Source organism: Equus przewalskii, chromosome 12 (genome assembly GCF_037783145.1).
Source record: "Equus przewalskii isolate Varuska chromosome 12, EquPr2, whole genome shotgun sequence".
NCBI classification, from domain to species: Eukaryota; Metazoa; Chordata; class Mammalia; order Perissodactyla; family Equidae; genus Equus; species Equus przewalskii.
Window position 1 is genome coordinate 29,783,842 of NC_091842.1, and position 17,536 is coordinate 29,801,377.

Below are 17,536 nucleotides of genomic sequence, written 5' to 3' on the forward strand. Positions count from 1 at the left end.
GCCCTGAGCTAACATCTGTCGCCAATCTTCCTCTTTTTCCTTCCCCCCACAAAGCCCCAGTGCATGGCTGTACATCCTAGTTGTAAGTCCTTCTGGTTCTTCTATGTGGGATGCCGCCACAGCATGGCTTGATGAGCAGTGTGTAGGTCCACGTCCAGGATCCAAACCAGCGAACCCTGGGCCACTGAAGTGAACGTGACTTAACCACTCGGCCACGGGGCCAGCCCCAACACCCGACTTCTTAAGACCAAAGAATGGTGGAGAAGCCCCAGACAGCGGGGTCTTGAAGGTGATGATCATATTCTTTAGGAAACATGGTGCTGGGTTCCGAGCTCCTTTCCCAACACTATCTCATGGGAACAAAAACTGGGACCTGGAGCAAGGCCAGGTCAGAGAGCTAGTGGGGCGTGGAATCTAATTCCTCCCCCCACCCCCAACCCTCAGCAAGCGCTTTGTAGGATATGTGGGGTCAGCCCTTCACCGCAGCCCTCCAGCTGCCAGCGCCTGAGCAGCTCCCACGTGCCTTCAGACAGACAGCCCTTGGGGTCTCCGTCCCCCGTCCCTTCCTGTGGCACCTCCCAGCCTCATCCTACTTTCTCTCAAGTCCCCTTCTGCTCCATCTTCGGTACCCTCCAAAGACAGACGCCCAGCCCTCCCTCAGGTCCCTTCCCATCCTTCTCCCCCTCCCTCCATCTCCCTTCGTCTTCACAAAAGCTTTCTGGGTCATAATCCCGCTGGGCTGCTGTGTAACTGAAGAGGGTTTTACAACTTAACAAGAAGACTTCTGCACAAATCTCCAGTGTAATTCCAGTAACTACCCAGGAAAGCAATCAGGGCAGCTGACGATGCTCCAGTTTCAGAGGAAAAGGAGTCTCATGGGGGAAAGAGGGGAGATCAAAAATACCGATTCCCAGCCCCAGGGATGCCAACAGAGATCTACTGGGTCAGCATCTTTAAAAGCATCCCAGGGGGTGGGAGGGGCAGCGGATTAGAACTTTCGGTGGCTCTGAGTTGTGGGGTTTAGGGGATAAGACTTGAGGTCTCTTAAGTTCTGGAATATGGGTTTCGCGAAATCTGAGTTTCAGGGGGTCTGGGTTTGGGGGGATCTGGGGTCTGGGTCCTGCTGAGACTGGGTTTTAAGAGATCTGCAGACGGTCAGTGTTCCGTACTATCTTGGGTCTGGATGGGGATGGATCTGGAGACGGGGGATCCCTAGTTTCGAGGATAAAAGTCATGAGCCGCCATCATCGTCACCAAAAGTGTCCCTCACACCCCTGCGCCCGCACCTCCAGGCCCCCGGCCTCATGCCGCAGCCGACCCCGCCATAAGAGCCTCCACCCCAGCGCGAGCGAGGAGGGGATGGCGGGGGGCCGGCGGGAAGCGGATCCTTTAAAGAGGAAAGGCCCCCTAGCATATGGGGTTGGCGGGCGGCAACCGCCTGGGGCCGGAGGCGAGGCCACGGCGGCCCGGAGAGGTCGAGCGACCGGCCCGGGGTCGCACAGCGAGCTGCGGCCGGGCGCTCACCTCGATGAGCGAGTAGTTGATCTCCACGTCCGACTTGACGAAACCCCCGCAGCCCACCACGATGTCCTCGGAGCCGCGCGCCGGCCGCACGCCGCTCAGCAGCAGCAGCAGCAGCAGCACCACGGCGGCCCCCAGCGCCACGGGCCGCGGCCCCCACATGGCCCGGCCTCCGCCGCCCGAGCCTCCGCAGGCCCCGGTCCCGCCTCGCGCGCCGCGCGCCGCGCGCCCCCCCTCCTGCTTCCTCCTCGGCCGCGCTGACAGCCAGGCCCCGCCCCTCCCGCCGCCGCGGCGCATGCGCGCCCGGCCCAGGCCATGCCCCCCGGGAGAAAAGAACTACGGCGCATGCTCAACAATCAAACGCGCTCATTTGTGCCCTCTGGAGGCCGGGAGGACTCCGCGCACCCTCTGGCAGGTGCATTTGCAAGGGGCGCCGACAGGTGCAAACGCGCAGTTGAATTCTACTTTGGAATTCAGGAGCCTTGAAACTAGAAAGCACGAAGGATCCAACAACTTTCCCGAATCTTTTTGACCCTTATATTTCACAGGTGATGTATAATCTCAAAAACCCCTTTAGGAATTTGCGTAAGAGGGTGCATTTTCCCATGATAAATGATCGATTTTTTTTTAGGCAAAATATAGGTCATTTAGGCTCAGCATAATGTTTAAAAAGGTATGTAAAATTTCTTTTAATCCCAGCTCTAAAGATATTTGTATAGGTACAAATTTTGAGGGTTTTCTCCCCATAAGCGAGAGATACAAGCAGTTCAATGTACTTTGCATTAGCTCTGTGAGATGAAGCCGAATTTGTCTGAAAATAAGTTCAAATACAGCATCAATATGCTGTATTTTGTCGCGGGATTGAGAGTATACTGTGACACAGGCTGATCTTAACTGCAAGTCACCACATCAAAATAGACAAAAATTGCTTTTCTGACCTGATATTTGGAACTTTTCCATTTCGCTCCTAAAAAAAGAAATCAAGTGCTTTATTTTGATAGTTTTTATATTTTGTTTTCAATGACAAGGGAAGAGAAAATTTCCCACTGGAATTTGCCATGGTGGCTAAGACTTAAGCAATAGACAACTGTGACTCATAATGATTTTAAACTATACAGTGGTCAAAACCTTCACAGCGGCTGCGATGGCGTGATACTTCCACTGAGGATGCCGCTCGTGAGCACATCTGATGTCAGTTTCTCCTCTGCGTTCTCACCTGAAATACAATGAGACTCTCAACTGTTCGATTATAAAGATGAACTATTTATAGAATTATTTTATTTACTGAGGTTCCTTACTTGTGACTACAGTGAAACAGATGCCCTTTACCCTCCCTTATGTGAATCCCCGGTTTGTCTTAGCAAATCACCAGGGGGCTAGAAGCCACCAATTAGGAGATGCTGGCCTATGGAAGCTTCTCACATTACAGGAGGGGAAACTGAGGCCCAGAGAGGAAAAAGGACTTGTCTAGGGCTCTGCTCGCAGCCTCGTGCTACTCAGAGAGCTGGAGAGTAGGCTCTGCGGTGCCAGAGTTCTGTTCTTGGCTCACTCAGACTGATTTTCTCTATGCTCTTCCCGACTTCCTGACCATTCCCCCTCCCATTTCCACCATTCCCCTTAAATTTATCTTCAGATATACAAAGAAATTAAGCACTAGGACTGTGGCAAAGCCAATTGGAGGGAGGGGTCGCAGGGAGAAGGCGCTCAAGCTGCCCCATAATTTCCATCAGCCTCCACCGAAACCGCCTCAAATAAACAGACGTGATTGAAATGTAAACAGCAGATCTGCCACTCTCAGCTTCAAGACAAACCTTTGGGTTCTTTGCGTCCCTGCTCTTCCAAAAGACCGAGGCAGGAGGACAGCTGAAGGCATACTGCCTGGCCCCAGACCAAGTTGGGGAAACTCAGAAAGACAGGGGTAAATAAGGGTCTGGGGAACCCAGCTGTGGAGGTCCCGCAGGAGGCAGGACTAAAAGATGAGGACCAGGCCTGGAGAAACAATAGGGCGGGGGGGGAGTGTGGAGGGTTTTAATTCTTCACCCAACGTGAGCACTTGTGCTTGTGTGTCTGAAAAAAGCTGTCTTTCATTCCCATCTTGAAAGGATTACGTGCTCTCTGCAGAAGGAAGGAAAACAGAAAAGAAAAAGAAAATGAGGATTCCCAAGATCACTGCTTTTCTTTTTCTCTATGCAGGTAGGTTACATAGAGTCATTTGCAAAAAAACCTCATGGCTGGGGACACACTTTGCTTTAAGACCTAAGAGAGGAAAATAAATGAGTTGACTTTCTTCCCCATTTTCCCCAATCTAGCGTACGTTTTTTTCCCCAAAAATATCATAGACTATTTTGTATTATAATCTCTTTTTTCACTTAGCATTCAACAACCGTCTTTCCATATTCATATATTTCTGCAATGGCACTTTGAACCACTGCTTAGCAACCTATGAATAAAGTGCTAATAATAACAGCTAACTCTTACTGAACATTTACTGTGTGCCAGGCACTGCACTATGCTCTTTATTAGCAATCTTCTTAAAACCTTCCCACCACCCGGGAGGCAGACAGTGTCCGTCCCCGCCGGCCGGGAGACTGTGGTTCGAGCCTCTCTCCCCCATCCCCCACCCCGGTTTGGACACTCGGCGTGTGCACACCTGTTAGGTTCCTTTATCAGCATAAATTCCTGGAATTGTTGGGTCCAGCGTGTGCGGGAAGTTTGGGATGACACGTCGCGAGGGGAAGGAAGATTATATGGGGACTTTCTGGGGCCCTGGGATCCCCTCCCTCTCCGGGTGCCCGCTGGGGCCTAGCTGATCGCCGCCCCCCCCCCCCCATCACCTCGGTTCACCCCTTCCCGCCCCGCCCCGCCCCCGCCGCGCCGCTGGACCTTGCCCGGGACCTGGCGATCCCCGAGCTCGAATCCCCGCCGGGCTGCGGGGCCCCACCCCTCTCCCCGGCCGGGAGCGGGGGAGGCAGCTGCCCAGGGACTGGCCGACAGAACGACCGACCGACCGACGGCCCGACGGACGACGCCCGATGGCCGCTCCTGGGGAGCCCTGCGCAGGCCCCGGGGTGAGTGTCCCCCCCACACACACACACTCCCCTTTTCCTCAGGGTGGATCTCTATAACTGGGGAGGGGAGAGCCCCCCAGAATCCCCGGGAAGGGAGGAGACCTGCCCGCGAAACGCAAGCCCTTTACTCAAGCCGGCCCCCAGGAGAGCCCGCCCCGTGCCAGCAGCCTCCTGACCCCCTGCTACGGGGACTCTGACCCTTCTTTGCAGAAAGCTCCGGAACCTCCACCTCCCTGGCGGCCTCTCCTCCAGGATCTCAGCAATAGACTCTGGGGAGTGAAGCTCATCGGGTGCGGGGAGGGTCGCAAACTCCCAAGATTTCGGGGTCCAGGTAGGTTAGGAAACAATAGCTGAGGTTAACTGAGGGCTTAGTCTATGCCCTCATCAGCTGTGCGCTTTACCAACATTAGTACATTTAAGACAGCCCTTAAAGGTGGATTCTCCTATTATCCTCCCTTTGCAGAAAAGGAAACTGAGGCACAGGGAGATTGAAGCTCACATAGCTGGTGAATGGTGAAGCCAGGAGGAAAGATAACCAGTGGGGAGAGAGATGGGGACTATTAATATGGTAGGGAGAGAGCGAAGAGGCTGTGTCCTATAAACATCCCATTTGAACTTCTTCTCGGGTTAAAGGCCAGCAGAGCGCTAAGATAAGAACCACAGATCAAGACCTCCCACCCCCTACCCCCCCCATAGAACAAGCTTTGGGGTCAGACAGGCCGTGGTGGGAGTCAGCTCTGCCACCTCCTATTTGTAGGGGCCTGAAGGAGGCTGTTACCCTCTCGGTGCCTCAGTTTCCTGGTCTGTGAAATGGGGACAGTAACACCTACCTCCTAGAATTGTTGTAAGGATTAAGTGACAGTCCATGCCCAGCACTCATCACAGATCCCGGGCATCCCAGACTCCGGGACCCCACTGATTTGGCTCAAATCCCAGCACCACCACTTTCCAGCTGAGTGACATCAGCCAAGTTACTCAACCTCTCTGGGCCTCAGCTGCAAAATCAGGTAGGGTTGATGTTAGGATTTAAGTAGCTGAGAATTATGAGGCGCCCCAAATGCATGGCACATCTTCATGTACATGTTAGGGGTCCAAAAAGTTGCCTGGCCTCCCAAGTAGGTGAGTTTCGGACCCCTGCATTGTACCATCCTAAGGGTCGCCCTGGTGTTCCCTCAGGTCTGGAACCAGACGGAGCCCGAGCCTGCGGCTGCCCACCTGCTGAACCTGTGCTTCCTGAAAACGGCAGGGGTCTGGGTGCCCCCCCTGTACCTCTGGGTCCTGGGCCCCATCCACCTCCTCTACATCCACCGCCATGGCAAGGGCTACCTCCGGATGTCCCCCCTCTTCAAGGCCAAAATGGTAGCCACCGCCTCTGGGAGCCTGGGGCGGGGGAAGCGGCCTGGAGTGCAGCAGAGACCCCAGAGTGGGCACGCCTCCCATCAGGGAGCACACAGGCTGGGGACAAGCAGGGAAACTGTTAAGGGAGCAGCAATACTCCAGAGGCCTCGGACGCAGACTCAGTGGGGCCAAGTCTCCCAAAGAGATTTCGTAATTATGACAATCCGTGCATCCGTCAACACACACATCGGGATGCTCCCACCTTCCCGGAAAGCTGACGGCCGCCGTAACTTGGCATTCCCCAGAGTGGGCTGTGTACACCCCTGGGACACACACGGTGCCTTTAGGACCACACTAGGATGAACCTTTCAAAATCTTAATTATGCATTGATTTTTGTGTTTCCCTCCTTTTTTTGTTTCGATGCTAAAGAACAGTTCTTAAAATTGTTGTGGATTTATTTGAGCGTGTTAGAAAAACACGGACATTCCAAGTGTGAGCTTTCCACTCCTCAGCCCCTTCTCCTCCCAGCTTCTGCAAGCACGTCCTTCAAGCTTCCTTCAGCCTCACACTACCGGGTTAATTTTTGTTCTCTTGCCGACCCTCTATCCAGGGGTCAACACGCTCTTCCTTAAAGGGCCAGCTGGTACGTCTTTGAGGTTTGAGGGTCCCAACTACTCGATTCTGCCCAGTGCAGCAGGAAAGCAGCCCCAGGCAACAGTAAACAAATAGGCGCCAGCATGTTTCAATAAAACCTTATTATAGTCCCTGCAATTTGAATTTCATGTCATTTCCACATGTCATGACATATTATACTTTTTTTTTGAGTTTGGTTCAACGGTTGAAAAATGTCAAAACCATTCTAAGCTCCCAGGTCATATGAAAACAGGCAGCTGGCCAGACTCGGTCTTCGGGCGGCGGTCTCCCGACCCTGCTCTTGACAAACTGAGGTCCTCTCGATCGTTTCTGCAGCGTGCCAGGGTCTGGCCTTCTCTCCCCATGTGCACGCTTTCCCACATTCTTGCTTTCTCTTGTTCAAAAGAGAGAAGGACATCTTAGAGAGAGAGCCTAGAGATAGACCGGCCCCAACTGAGTTTCTCCTTGATTTAATAGTAGGGATTGAAAGAGACTCGAAGAGGGTGTAACTTTTTCACCCGGCGAGTAAATTTCGTTTCATGCTGTTCCCTTCTACCTAAAGCATCTCGCCTGTGCTGTGGGAGCACCGCCCGCAGGTGGCAAACCCTGTGCGGGCTCAGGCCCTGGTGGGGCATCGTTTATATGTCAGCCACAGGTCAGGATGCATCGGCAACACCCCTTACTGCTTTATCTTTAGCATCTTTCACATTGGCACTGTTAAATTACAACGTCAGTATGTTACAGCGCCCCATCCAGAGCTGCCGTCCAGTTGGCCACCATCTTTCTTGTCACCACCGGCCTTATCTAAGCCTGTTTCCCCAGGTGCTTGGCTTTGCCCTCATAATCCTCTGCACCTCCAGCGTGTCTGTGACTCTCTGGAGAATCCAGCGGGGAACGCCCCAGGCCCCGGAATTCCTCATCCACCCCACCGTGTGGCTCACCACAATGGTAATGACATCCCCAGCTTGCTGGCTTGCTCCTGGCTGCTGCTTTTCCTGCCCTGGCGAAGGGTGTGGGGCAGAGTGGGGCTCCCTCCCTCCCCGGCTCCTCCGCTCCCCTCCCCTCCCTACCACCTTAAGGGACCCATCCTGCCTCTCTTGTCCAGAGCCTCGCTGTGTTCCTGATCCACACAGACAGGAAGAAGGGAGTCCAGGCATCCGGGGTGCTGTTTGGGTACTGGCTGCTCTGCCTTCTCTTGCCAGCTACCAGCGCCACCCAGCAGGCCTTGCGAGGGGTAAGCGGGGGGCCTGGGCCACCTGGGGAAACCAATATGGCACTTTCAAGTGTGGGGCCCATCCTTCCTCCCTCCCTGTCCTCACATGACTTATTCTCTACTCAGAGACACACACACCACAGCCGCTTAAACTCTAGCAACACACAAATGCGCTCCCTCACACAGAAGTACCCATTGTCCGTTTTATGGATTCAAATTCCCCTTGTCTTACACATTCACATTGCACACGTTACTTGCACACCAGTCACACACTTGTATGCTCCTATTCACGCATCACACAACCACAGACTCCAAAACATCACACGCACACCTGCACACGTCCACTCATGCTCCTTGCCACCCAGTTGTGGCCATGCCCTCAAGCTCCCATGTGACTTGAGTGCAAAGAGCCCACAGTCCCACAAGGCACATCCATTCACACATCCCTCCACAGCTGTCTGGGTGCAGACACACTGATGGTTCACAGCCTCAGAGTTCCCGGGTGGAGTCTGAAACCGGCCCCTACAGGGACGGCAGGAGAGCCGGAAGAAAGAAGGGGGCACTCCAGATTGGGAGGTGGCAGGTGTAACAAGAAGGGAACTCACCTACGAGGCTTGTCTTGGGTACCACAAGACGCGTGGCTCTCCACACCCGCCCACTCGAATCTTAAAAGTTGATAGAGATGCCTTAATGGGGTTCAGTCACGTGTTCCCTGTCCAGACGGTTTCGACAACACGTTCCTCTCAAGGCTGAGTCCTCGAAGCGGCTCCTAGTGTGGGAACAGTGGGCGGAATGTACATTCTGAGGATGGGACCGGGGAGGAGCCTCCCATTGCCCCCATCCAGCTCGAGAGTCAGCCAGGGGTCAAGTCCTCTCGATGACCTCCTCCAGCACACGCCTGTGCACACTCTCCCTCTGCGTGCATGCACATTTCCGCTCATTCTCACCTACTCTCACCCACACCCGTGCTCCCACGCACCTGTGTTTACAAACGCATTTTGCACACCCACCCCATTTCTGTTTCCCAGCCTGAGAAGTGGCATTTCCATGGTAGGGGGCCTGATGGATCATTTTATCTGCAACGAGAAAAATATACAGCCTAGACTAAGCTGTCTCAACCTCAGTACGTGACACACTTTTCTTTTTGGGGGGGGCTGTCCTGTGCATTGAAGGATATCGACCAGCATCCCGGGCCTCTATCCACTAGATGCCAGTAGCACCCCTCATTATGGTAACCCTAAATGTCTGTGGACGTTACCAATCATTGCAAAATTGCCCCCAGTGGAAGGCCACTTGCATGTGTGGTGCCTCCACCCATAACTTCCGGGTCAGGATGCCAAATGCAGCAAGCTGATGATCACCATTTCTTGAGCCAAATGGTTACTGCGTCCTGCTTCTAGAAGGAGAAGGTGGAGAGACACGTTCTGTGTTTAAGGCCAGACTTTTACAAAGTAACCTTTGTAACTAACGAGGAAATCCACAGGCCATCCTCTGATTTATGAGAGGGTGGGTTCCCACTGTTGGCTTCTCACTCAGCTCTTTGGAACCAGCAGAGAAATAATAAATTGGGCCCGCAGATGGTCTGGAGCTCCAATCAGGGGCGAGGGCCCCGCGGCCAGCACTTTACGTCTCGTCTTCATTGGATTCTCACAAGAACGCTCCGTGGTCGATTCCATCAGCCCCGTTTTAAAGACGAGGAAAGTAAGGCTAAGAGAAGCGAATGACCTCCTCGAGGTCATGCAGCTCAGGAGCGCAGAACCCGAGTCCATGCCACCCAGATTCAGAATAAACTTTCCGACAGAAACAGTAGTAAAAATGGCAGTCCGGGGAAGGTGTGCCATAAAGTTGTTGGAAGATCAAATTGTCCACTCTCCGCAAAAAAAAAAAAGAAAAACAGAAGAGTATAAAAATCCATTAGGGGAACTGCGATCTGAAACTAGGGCTCTGGTGTTAAGCCACAGAAACTCAACTCACACTAGCTTAAGCGAAAAAAAAGTCCAAGGGGATTTATTAGCTCACGTAGGTGGGAACTCCTGGACATAGCGGGTCCAGGCGTTCAATAACACCAGGTCAGGTCACCTGTGTGCCCTTGAGCAAGCTGCTGCCACTTCTCTGAGCCTCGATGTCCCCATACGCAAAACAGAGCCAATAAAACCCCAGCTGGGGTCAGAGTGGGGAGGGACATGATGAGACAGTGCATATAAAGACTCCTGCATGGGCCCAGGGCAGAGTAAATGCTCAATAAGACCAGTTTCCTTCTTAAACTAGAGAACACCAGCCACATGGGAGCAGGATGGGAGATTAGCGGGGAGGGGCTGAATGGAGAAAGGATTTCCTGGGGCCGGCCCGGTGGTGCAGTGCTTAAGTGCACACGTTTGCTTCTGTGGCCCTGGGTTCGCCAGTTCAGATCCCGGGTGTGGACATGGCACCGCTTGGCAAGCCATGCTGTGGTAGGCGTCCCACATAGACAGTAGAGGAAGATGGGCATGGATGTTAGCTCAGGGCTAATCTTCCTCAAAAAAAAAAAAAGAAAGAAAGAAAGAAAGAAAGAAAGGATTTCCTTCATGGCACAAGGAAAAAAGGTGAAGTGTCTCCTCAACTCATGTCCCAGTGGCTGTGGCCAGTTGTCACCCCACTAAGAGCAAACCCCTGGCCCTCCGTTTGTACCTGGCCCTCCCTTTGTACGGACAGAAGGCTTGTAAGTCGGGTGCTCGTAAATCAGGGGTGCCAGGAATCCCGGGGGCTCTGTCTTTCAAACCCTGCAGGTCCAGCCCCTGCTTAGGCACTGCCCCCATCAGAAACCCTGTTCAGCCTCAGCCTTTCCCCCCGTTACACACCCTCCCCGGCCTCCGCTCCTCCCCAGCCTCAGGTGGCTCCCCGTCTGCCTGCCAGACTCAGCGGGACTTCTCTTTCTCTCCCTAGGACTTCCAGAGCGACCCCTTCCGCCACCTGTCAACCTACCTGTGCTTGTCTCTGGTGGTGGCACAGTTTGCGCTGGCCTGCCTCGCTGATCGACCCCCCTTCTTCCCTAAAGATCCCCAGCAGTCTGTAAGTCACCGTGTTTCCAACCCCTTGTCCCTGTTCCATTCTGGTCTGTCCCCGTGTGTGTCCAAATAGGGGGTACCTAGAGCACAAGCCTTTAATTTTTCATTCATCCCGTCATTCAGCAAGAAGTGTACTTATCGCCTGTCTGCTCTGTGCCATGGGGTGGCCAACTCTTTCCCTCCAGAGCAAGATGGGAAATATCTTAGGCTCTGGGGCCGTATGGTCTCTGTGGCAACGACTCAGCTCAGCGGTTGTGTTATGATAGCAGCCACAGACCACATGTCAGCAAAAAGCATGGCTGTGTTCCAATAAAACTTTATTTGCAGAGACAAGCCGTGGGCCGGATTCGGCCCTGGGGGCCATCGCTTGCCAGCCCCTGCTGTATGCCCAGCTAAGTGCTGAGATCTATGGCGACCGAACAGATGTGGTTCCTGTCCTCATGCAGCTAACAGCCAAGTCAGGGAACCAGACATTAATCACATATTTACAGAAACACGTGGGAAATTGCGACCGGGGTAAATTCTGCAGAAGTTCACTATCCGTGAGAGTTTACAGCAGGGTCCACTGATAGTCTGGGAAATCAGGAAAGAATTCCCTGAGAAGAGACAGCTGGGCTGAGGTCATCGGAAAAGATGCTTAGCTGCTCGAATAATCAAGGTAAAACTATAACTAGAGTTTGGGGGTTTTTTTCCTATGAGAATGGCAGAAAAAAATTAAAAATGGATAACAAGCTGTGATGGCAAAGATGTGGTGAAAAGGGCACCCTCGTGCCTACTGGTGGAGAGCATAGATCTGTGCAGTCTTTCTGGAGCAGCTGGCAAAACCTCAGCACAGATCCCACTTCATTCCTCACTACGTTCACTGGGGACGTTGTTGAGGATGCTGTTTTCCGTGTCATGCACGGTCCTGGCTGGGAGAGCTTCTTGGTCTCGGCGTTAACAACAGTTGTTCTGGAAAACTGTTAGTTCTCGCCTTGTGGGTGTTGTCAGTCCTGTGGCCAAGTCCCTTTTCGCCTTGCCTGCTGGGAAGCCCCAAGCCCATAAGTGTCCACCTCTGCCAAGTAGACAAGGGACAGGGCACCTCGGTGAGCACTTTTGGACCATGGCTAAGCTGGACCAGGACATCCTGGCCGTGCCACATGAGACCAAGTCTTCCCTCTCCCCCGTCGTTTGTCTTTCCAGAATCCATGTCCAGAGGCTGGGGCCTCCTTCCCCTCCAAGGCCACGTTCTGGTGGGTTTCTGGGTAAGTAAAGTAGCAGAGAAGGGGCCAAGGGGGTGCCCCCACCCACTTGCATTTGCTGCCCTTATTTGTCACCACAGCTCTTCCCCCATGAGTTTCCCCCAAGAGCCTGCCGAGGTCAGCCAGGCTCTCTCAGGCCCTGCCTCAGAGCTGCCCTCTCAGATTCCATGTGTCCACCCCCCGCATCCCGTTCCATCCACCCACTGGAGTGAGGTCTGGGTCTCAATCCTGGCTCTGTCTCAGCCGGCCTTATCACAGACATTCAGGGTCTCGGTTTTCTCCTCTGTGAAATGGGGACAACTCTACCTTCGTTCACGATAAAGTGCTTAGTGCTTATACACAGCAGGCGCTCAATAAAATCACATCTATTACTCGGCTTCAGTCACCCACCAACATTTAATAGGCACCTACTATGTGCTAAGCACTGCGGGTGAGGAGGTAAAAGATGACATCTTTACTCCCCGGGGGGCTCCCAGGCTGGTGGAGAAGACGGATGTCTCTCCAGGGCCAGCACACCAGGCACAGAGAACGAGCCCACCTACCAGGCCCTCTCCTGATGACCACACTGCCGTCAGACCTCGGGAGCACCTGGATTTGAATCCGAGCCCCACCACTTCCTGGCTGTGTGACCTTGGGCAAGCTCCTTACCGTCTCTGTGCCTCAGTCTCTGCATCTGTAAAATGAGGATGATAATAGCATCCACCTCATGAGGTTGTGAGGATTAAATGAGATAAGGCTTGTGAGGCACTTAGCACAGGGCCTCGCCCCTAATGAGTGTTGTAGAAATTGGTTGTTACATAAATGAAGACCAGGATGCTCTCTGGGGGGGGGGGGGGGGTGGAGAGAGCGTAGACATTTCCTAAACAGCTCCAGGAGGACCCAGCTCTCTGTTTCCCAAACGTGGGCGTTTGTGGACCACTCTTCAAGCTTCTTGCCTTGTTGGGGTATCCTTGTACGCTATTTATTGAAAGTCTTTTTCTTTAAATCAACTCACTTTCACTACTTTAATAGACTTTTTTTAAAAGGAAACTTTCTGGGGGCCGGCCCGGTGGCTCAGCGGTTAAGCGCACACGTTCCGCTTTGGCGGCTCGGGGTTCGCCAGTTCAGATCCCGGGTGCGGACATGGCCCCGCTTGGCAAGCCATGCTGTGGTAGGCATCCCACATAGAAAGTAGAGGAAGATGGGCACGGATGTTAGCTCAGGGCCAGTCTTCCTCAGCGAAAAAAAAGAGGAGGATTGGCAGCAGATATTAGCTCAGGGCTAATCTTCCTCAAAAAAAAAAGAGGAGATTTTCTATCGCTGCCCAAATCAGGAAAATCTATAGAGTCATGGGCCATGTCCACCTCCCAAAGTCATTTCAGTGAGAACCAAGCGCCGTTAATAATTTCTAGATGAGAACTGATGCTCTGCGTTAGGGAGGGACCTTGAAAGTCTCAGAGAGGAGCTCAAGACCAGCTCCACACAAGACCTCCTCCTCGGTGTCGTCAGGGGGATTCCAGAGACCCGAAAAGATGGGAATGCTCCCGCTATGGAAATCTATAGGAATTAATTTCTTGTGTATGTGCCGACTACCGTCATCGCACAGGCCAGTCCCACGTATGGAAACAACACTCTCATTTTAAGGTGAGAAAATTGAGGTCCATTGGTGGGAAGCGACTTGCCCAAGGTCACAGAGCTGATAAGTGGCTTCCTTTGACAAATTTTCTTGTGCCCTGTGCCAGCAGGTAGAGATACAGAGGAGGAGAATAAAGGTCTTTGCCCCTGTGTTGCTTACTGTTCAACGGAGGAGAAAGACAATCAATAAATAATCACACTGAAAAAGTAAATAATCTTAATTGCAAAGCATTATGAAGAAAAAGTTCAGGAAAGTATGGGAGCTTATAATGGGGAAATCTACCTGGATTGGGGGAGTCGTCAAAGTGGGCTTCTAAGGAAATCACGTGTAAGCCCAGAAGTGAACAATGAGTAATAAGTGGCAGGAAAAGAGTTTTCAGCAAGGCAACATGCATGTGCAAAGGTCCTGAGGCCAGGTGGCTGGAGCTGTGAATGAAGAGGAAAGTGGGGACATTTAAAGCTGAGGGAGGAGTTCAGGTTTCCTGCACAGTGAGTGTTTTCAACTCTGGACTGTTGACTCCTAGGGAGGTTTATCTCCCCTGCCACGCAGAGTTAGGTCACTTCATCTCTCTGAGCCTCAGTTTTCTTCCTCATCGGTAAAATGGGTCAATAGTAATCTACAGGCTCACGTGAGAATTAAATGAGATGATCTTTTGCAAACTGAGACATGCCCCAAATGTCAGGTGCAGTTAGATCAGTTGCTTTCATTTTCCCAAGGGGCCCGCAGAGGCACAGAGAGGTAAAGGGACTTGCCCCGGGTCACACAGCCAACAAGCCAGCCCCCCGCAGGGGTGGACAGCAGGAGGAGCTGGCCTGATGATGCTCTTTGACAGGCTGGTCTGGAGGGGCTTCAAGAAGCCGCTGGGACTAAGAGACCTCTGGACGCTTGGGAGAGAAAACTCCTCGGGACAACTTGTTTCCCAGCTCGAGAGAGAATGGACGAGGACCCGCAGCGCGGCCCGGCGGTGAGTGTGCGGAGCGCGAGAGCTCAGCCGGCTGCTCCTCAGCAGAGCGCACCGTTCGGCCCCAAATACAGGCCCAGAGCCTCCCCTGGGCTCCCCGCCACTGTCCCCCACCTGCCAGCTGATCTCAGAGCATTAACCGGTCAGGCTCAAGGTGCATCCCCTCCCAGAGTGCTTTGCGAGTCCCAGAAGGACAAAGAGGGAGCCCCTGGAGGCCCCCAGAAGGAAGCTGGATGGTGGAATGGCTGGCGGGAGACAGCCTGGTGGTGGAGGGCTGGGTGCCATCCTCAACACGCAGGCAACTGCTCACTTACTTCTTTACCTGAGCCGTTCGTTTCCTGGGCCTCACTTTCCTTCTCTCTCCAATGGGGAGGCTGTCAGCCCCTAGCTCCTAGCTTGTGGGGGATGGAAAAATTCATTTATAGGAAAGAACTTAGGGAATTCCTCGAAAATGGTAAAAGCTCAAGTGATATCAGTTATCCAGGGGATTTCAAGCTCTTTCTAGTCCTGTCCATTCTCCCTCAGCCTTCTGGGGCATCTCTGGAAAGAGAGAGAAATGGAGAGAGACAGAGAGTCTGCTGGCCCCTGTAGCTAAAAAAGTCGATCTAGCCTCAGGTATGGCTGGATCCAGGAACTTGAAGGATGTCCAAATTCTTTCCCTGCATGTCTCAGCCCAGCTGATGGCTGTGTATTGGCCTGTCGCATACCATACCAGTTCAGCCCCTCCAGCCGAATGAGCAAGCCTCTCTCTCCTAGCATCCATATAGAAAATCCTAAGGAAGGCCTCTGATTGGCTGGCTTGAGTCATGTGCCTCTCAGGGGCCCATCCCATGGCCAGGGGCCAGGCCCCATGATTCAGAGCCACACGGGGCACAGAGGGGCTGCTCCCCAAAAGAAGAGGGTGTATTTTCCAAAGGGAGTGAGTAACGGGAATGAATCAAGACAGCCGCTCTCTCTCGCCCCAGGCGTACCTTGCCATACGGCCCCTCCACTCTTAGGTGACATTTGAGGGGCAGAGTTCATTCAAAAGGGCCTGGCGGTCTTGTCCACTCTCTCCCAGCCCTGGCCTCCCCTGCCAGCATGAGAATGATCGTCACCCAGTATGGGAGCAAGTGGATAGAAATATTCTCCGGAACAGTTTGAGACCCCGTAGACAACAGACAGGAGGAAGTGAGAAACACATGTTACGCCGAGATCCGGGCTCAGTCATTTTCTGAGCTGACTGATTACACACACAGAGAGCTTTGGCATCATTTCTGAAATATTTTGCAATTTGGAAAGGGGAGGGAAGGGAGAGGACACCATCCCGAGAGGTCACAGGCCAACCACCTCCTGACCGAGTCAGAGTCACAAGATATGTTTGGCCCACTTGGTGTTTTGTTGTTTTTGTGGTTTGGGGCTTTTTTGTTTTGTTTTTTTAATAAGTTGCCAACATTGAAAATCTTAGAGAGCTCACATAAAAATCTGGCATTCTGGTCTCTCTCAAAGCAGAGTGGCAGCGCCGGGTCGCATCCCCGCCTGGCAACAGGAGAGGGGGTCTGGGTCGTGGCTGCCCCGAGGCCCCGGCCATGTGTCCTTCAGCTTGCCCCAGTCTCCACCACTCCCTTTTGCACCCCCCCAACTTAGCCCTGGCCACTCACTCACACCCCTCCTCACCCTGTGGTCGTTTGCGAGTCCTGCACTAAATGGCCTTCCATCCAGAGACCAAAGACAAGACACGGGTCTCGAGACCTTCCTTGATGGAAATTGAGACCCGCTGGGGAGGGGGACGTTTGCTATGGAGCCTGACGGTTGAGCACTGTGACTCAGAGGGCTGGGCGAGCAGCTGGAACAGAACTGGGCAAAACCTTCCAGCTGGAAAGAGCCCTCCCAGTGGCCTCTGCGCACCCCATTTTACAGACGGAAACACTGAGGCTCCGAGGGGAGGGGACAGACCAGGCATCGGAACCTCGGTCTCCTGGCTCCCAGGCCAAGTTCTGTCCACAAACCAAGCTGCTAGCTTCCACCCTTCCTTCTTTCCTTCCTTCCTCAAATCTTTATAACATCATGCACCAGGCGCTCCTCTTAGGCCCTTTGCACACGGCACACAATCTGCATTTATTGAGCACCTGCTGCCCTCAGGAGCTGAACCAGGTGCTGGGGAAAATACGAGCAAAAGGTCTACGTGCCCGGAGTTCTAACGAGGCAGAGAAGTGAGGGAGAGAGTTGAGGAGGGTGAGCCCAGCTGTGAATTAGACCATGGGATCTGACGCGGACGGGGCTTGGGGACGGCCTCTGCAAGGAGGTGACATCCTTTTGGCATTTGGACCCCAAATACCAAAATGTCTGTGAGCGCCGGGCCGTGCCCAGCTCCGTGTGGGAGGCCAAGCCACAACCTTCCAGAGACGCCAAACCAAACAGCACACCTGCGGGCCAGGGGTGAAGGGCAAGGCCGTGACCTTGTCAGCGAGGGTCGGGCCACACGCACTCACCAAGGCTCCTTCCTTTTTTAATTTTTGGTGGGGGGTGGGGCTCACAGAGAGGCACCGTGTGAACCGTGAATTGAAATCTGGGCTCGAATCTCTGCTCTTTCCTCACTGTGTGGCCTTGGGCAGCTGTCCCCACCTCTCAGAGCCTCAGTCGACTCCCAGGTAACATGGGGAGCCCATGATACCCACCGGGCAGTGAGGTCAGGAGGAGTCGATGTGCTCGTACACGTCATGGGCTGGTCCCAGTGCCCGGCCCGGGTCCCAGCTCTGTAAATGGGGCGTTGAAATTGCTGATAACCCCATAGGTGGTCAGAGCTGGAAGGGACTTGGAGAGTGGGACCAGGCCCATCCTTTCATACAAAAGGACACAGAGGCACAGAGAGGGCAACAGTCTGCCCGAGGCCACACAGCAACTAAGTTGTCAGCAGCTGCA

General features: G+C 53.4%; 2 protein-coding genes and 1 long non-coding RNA gene across 4 annotated transcripts in view; 1 reads left to right on the forward strand and 2 right to left on the reverse strand.

The window, feature by feature from the left end:
- Positions 1 to 1,793, reverse strand: part of LOC103543256 (BOS complex subunit NOMO1) — a 50,311-nt gene extending 48,518 nt beyond the window's left edge. The window contains exon 1 of the mRNA XM_070566657.1: positions 1,525 to 1,793. Within this exon, the coding sequence (XP_070422758.1) occupies positions 1,525 to 1,683 (159 nt within the window). The 5' untranslated portion in view covers positions 1,684 to 1,793. The remainder of the gene's footprint in view (positions 1 to 1,524) is intronic.
- Positions 1,794 to 2,509: 716 nt separating this feature from the next.
- On the reverse strand, positions 2,510 to 4,325 carry LOC139074751 (uncharacterized). The gene is made up of 3 exons (XR_011524472.1): positions 4,172 to 4,325; positions 3,333 to 3,636; positions 2,510 to 2,737 (listed from the first exon to the last, which is right to left on the reverse strand). It is a non-coding gene; the product is annotated as an uncharacterized lncRNA (long non-coding RNA).
- Positions 4,326 to 4,343: 18 nt separating this feature from the next.
- ABCC6 (ATP binding cassette subfamily C member 6) overlaps positions 4,344 to 17,536 on the forward strand; it is a 56,954-nt gene continuing 43,761 nt past the window's right edge. Inside the window, exons 1-7 of one of the 2 annotated variants that reach the window (XM_070566662.1) lie at positions 4,344 to 4,589; positions 5,766 to 5,948; positions 7,384 to 7,509; positions 7,667 to 7,795; positions 10,697 to 10,822; positions 12,001 to 12,062; positions 14,507 to 14,638. In XM_070566662.1, coding sequence (XP_070422763.1) covers positions 4,554 to 4,589; positions 5,766 to 5,948; positions 7,384 to 7,509; positions 7,667 to 7,795; positions 10,697 to 10,822; positions 12,001 to 12,062; positions 14,507 to 14,638 — 794 coding nt within the window. In that variant the 5' untranslated portion in view covers positions 4,344 to 4,553. Of the gene's footprint in view, positions 4,590 to 4,784; positions 4,921 to 5,765; positions 5,949 to 7,383; positions 7,510 to 7,666; positions 7,796 to 10,696; positions 10,823 to 12,000; positions 12,063 to 14,506; positions 14,639 to 17,536 lie in introns of those variants that run through there. The other variant, XM_070566663.1, reaches the window with a different exon arrangement.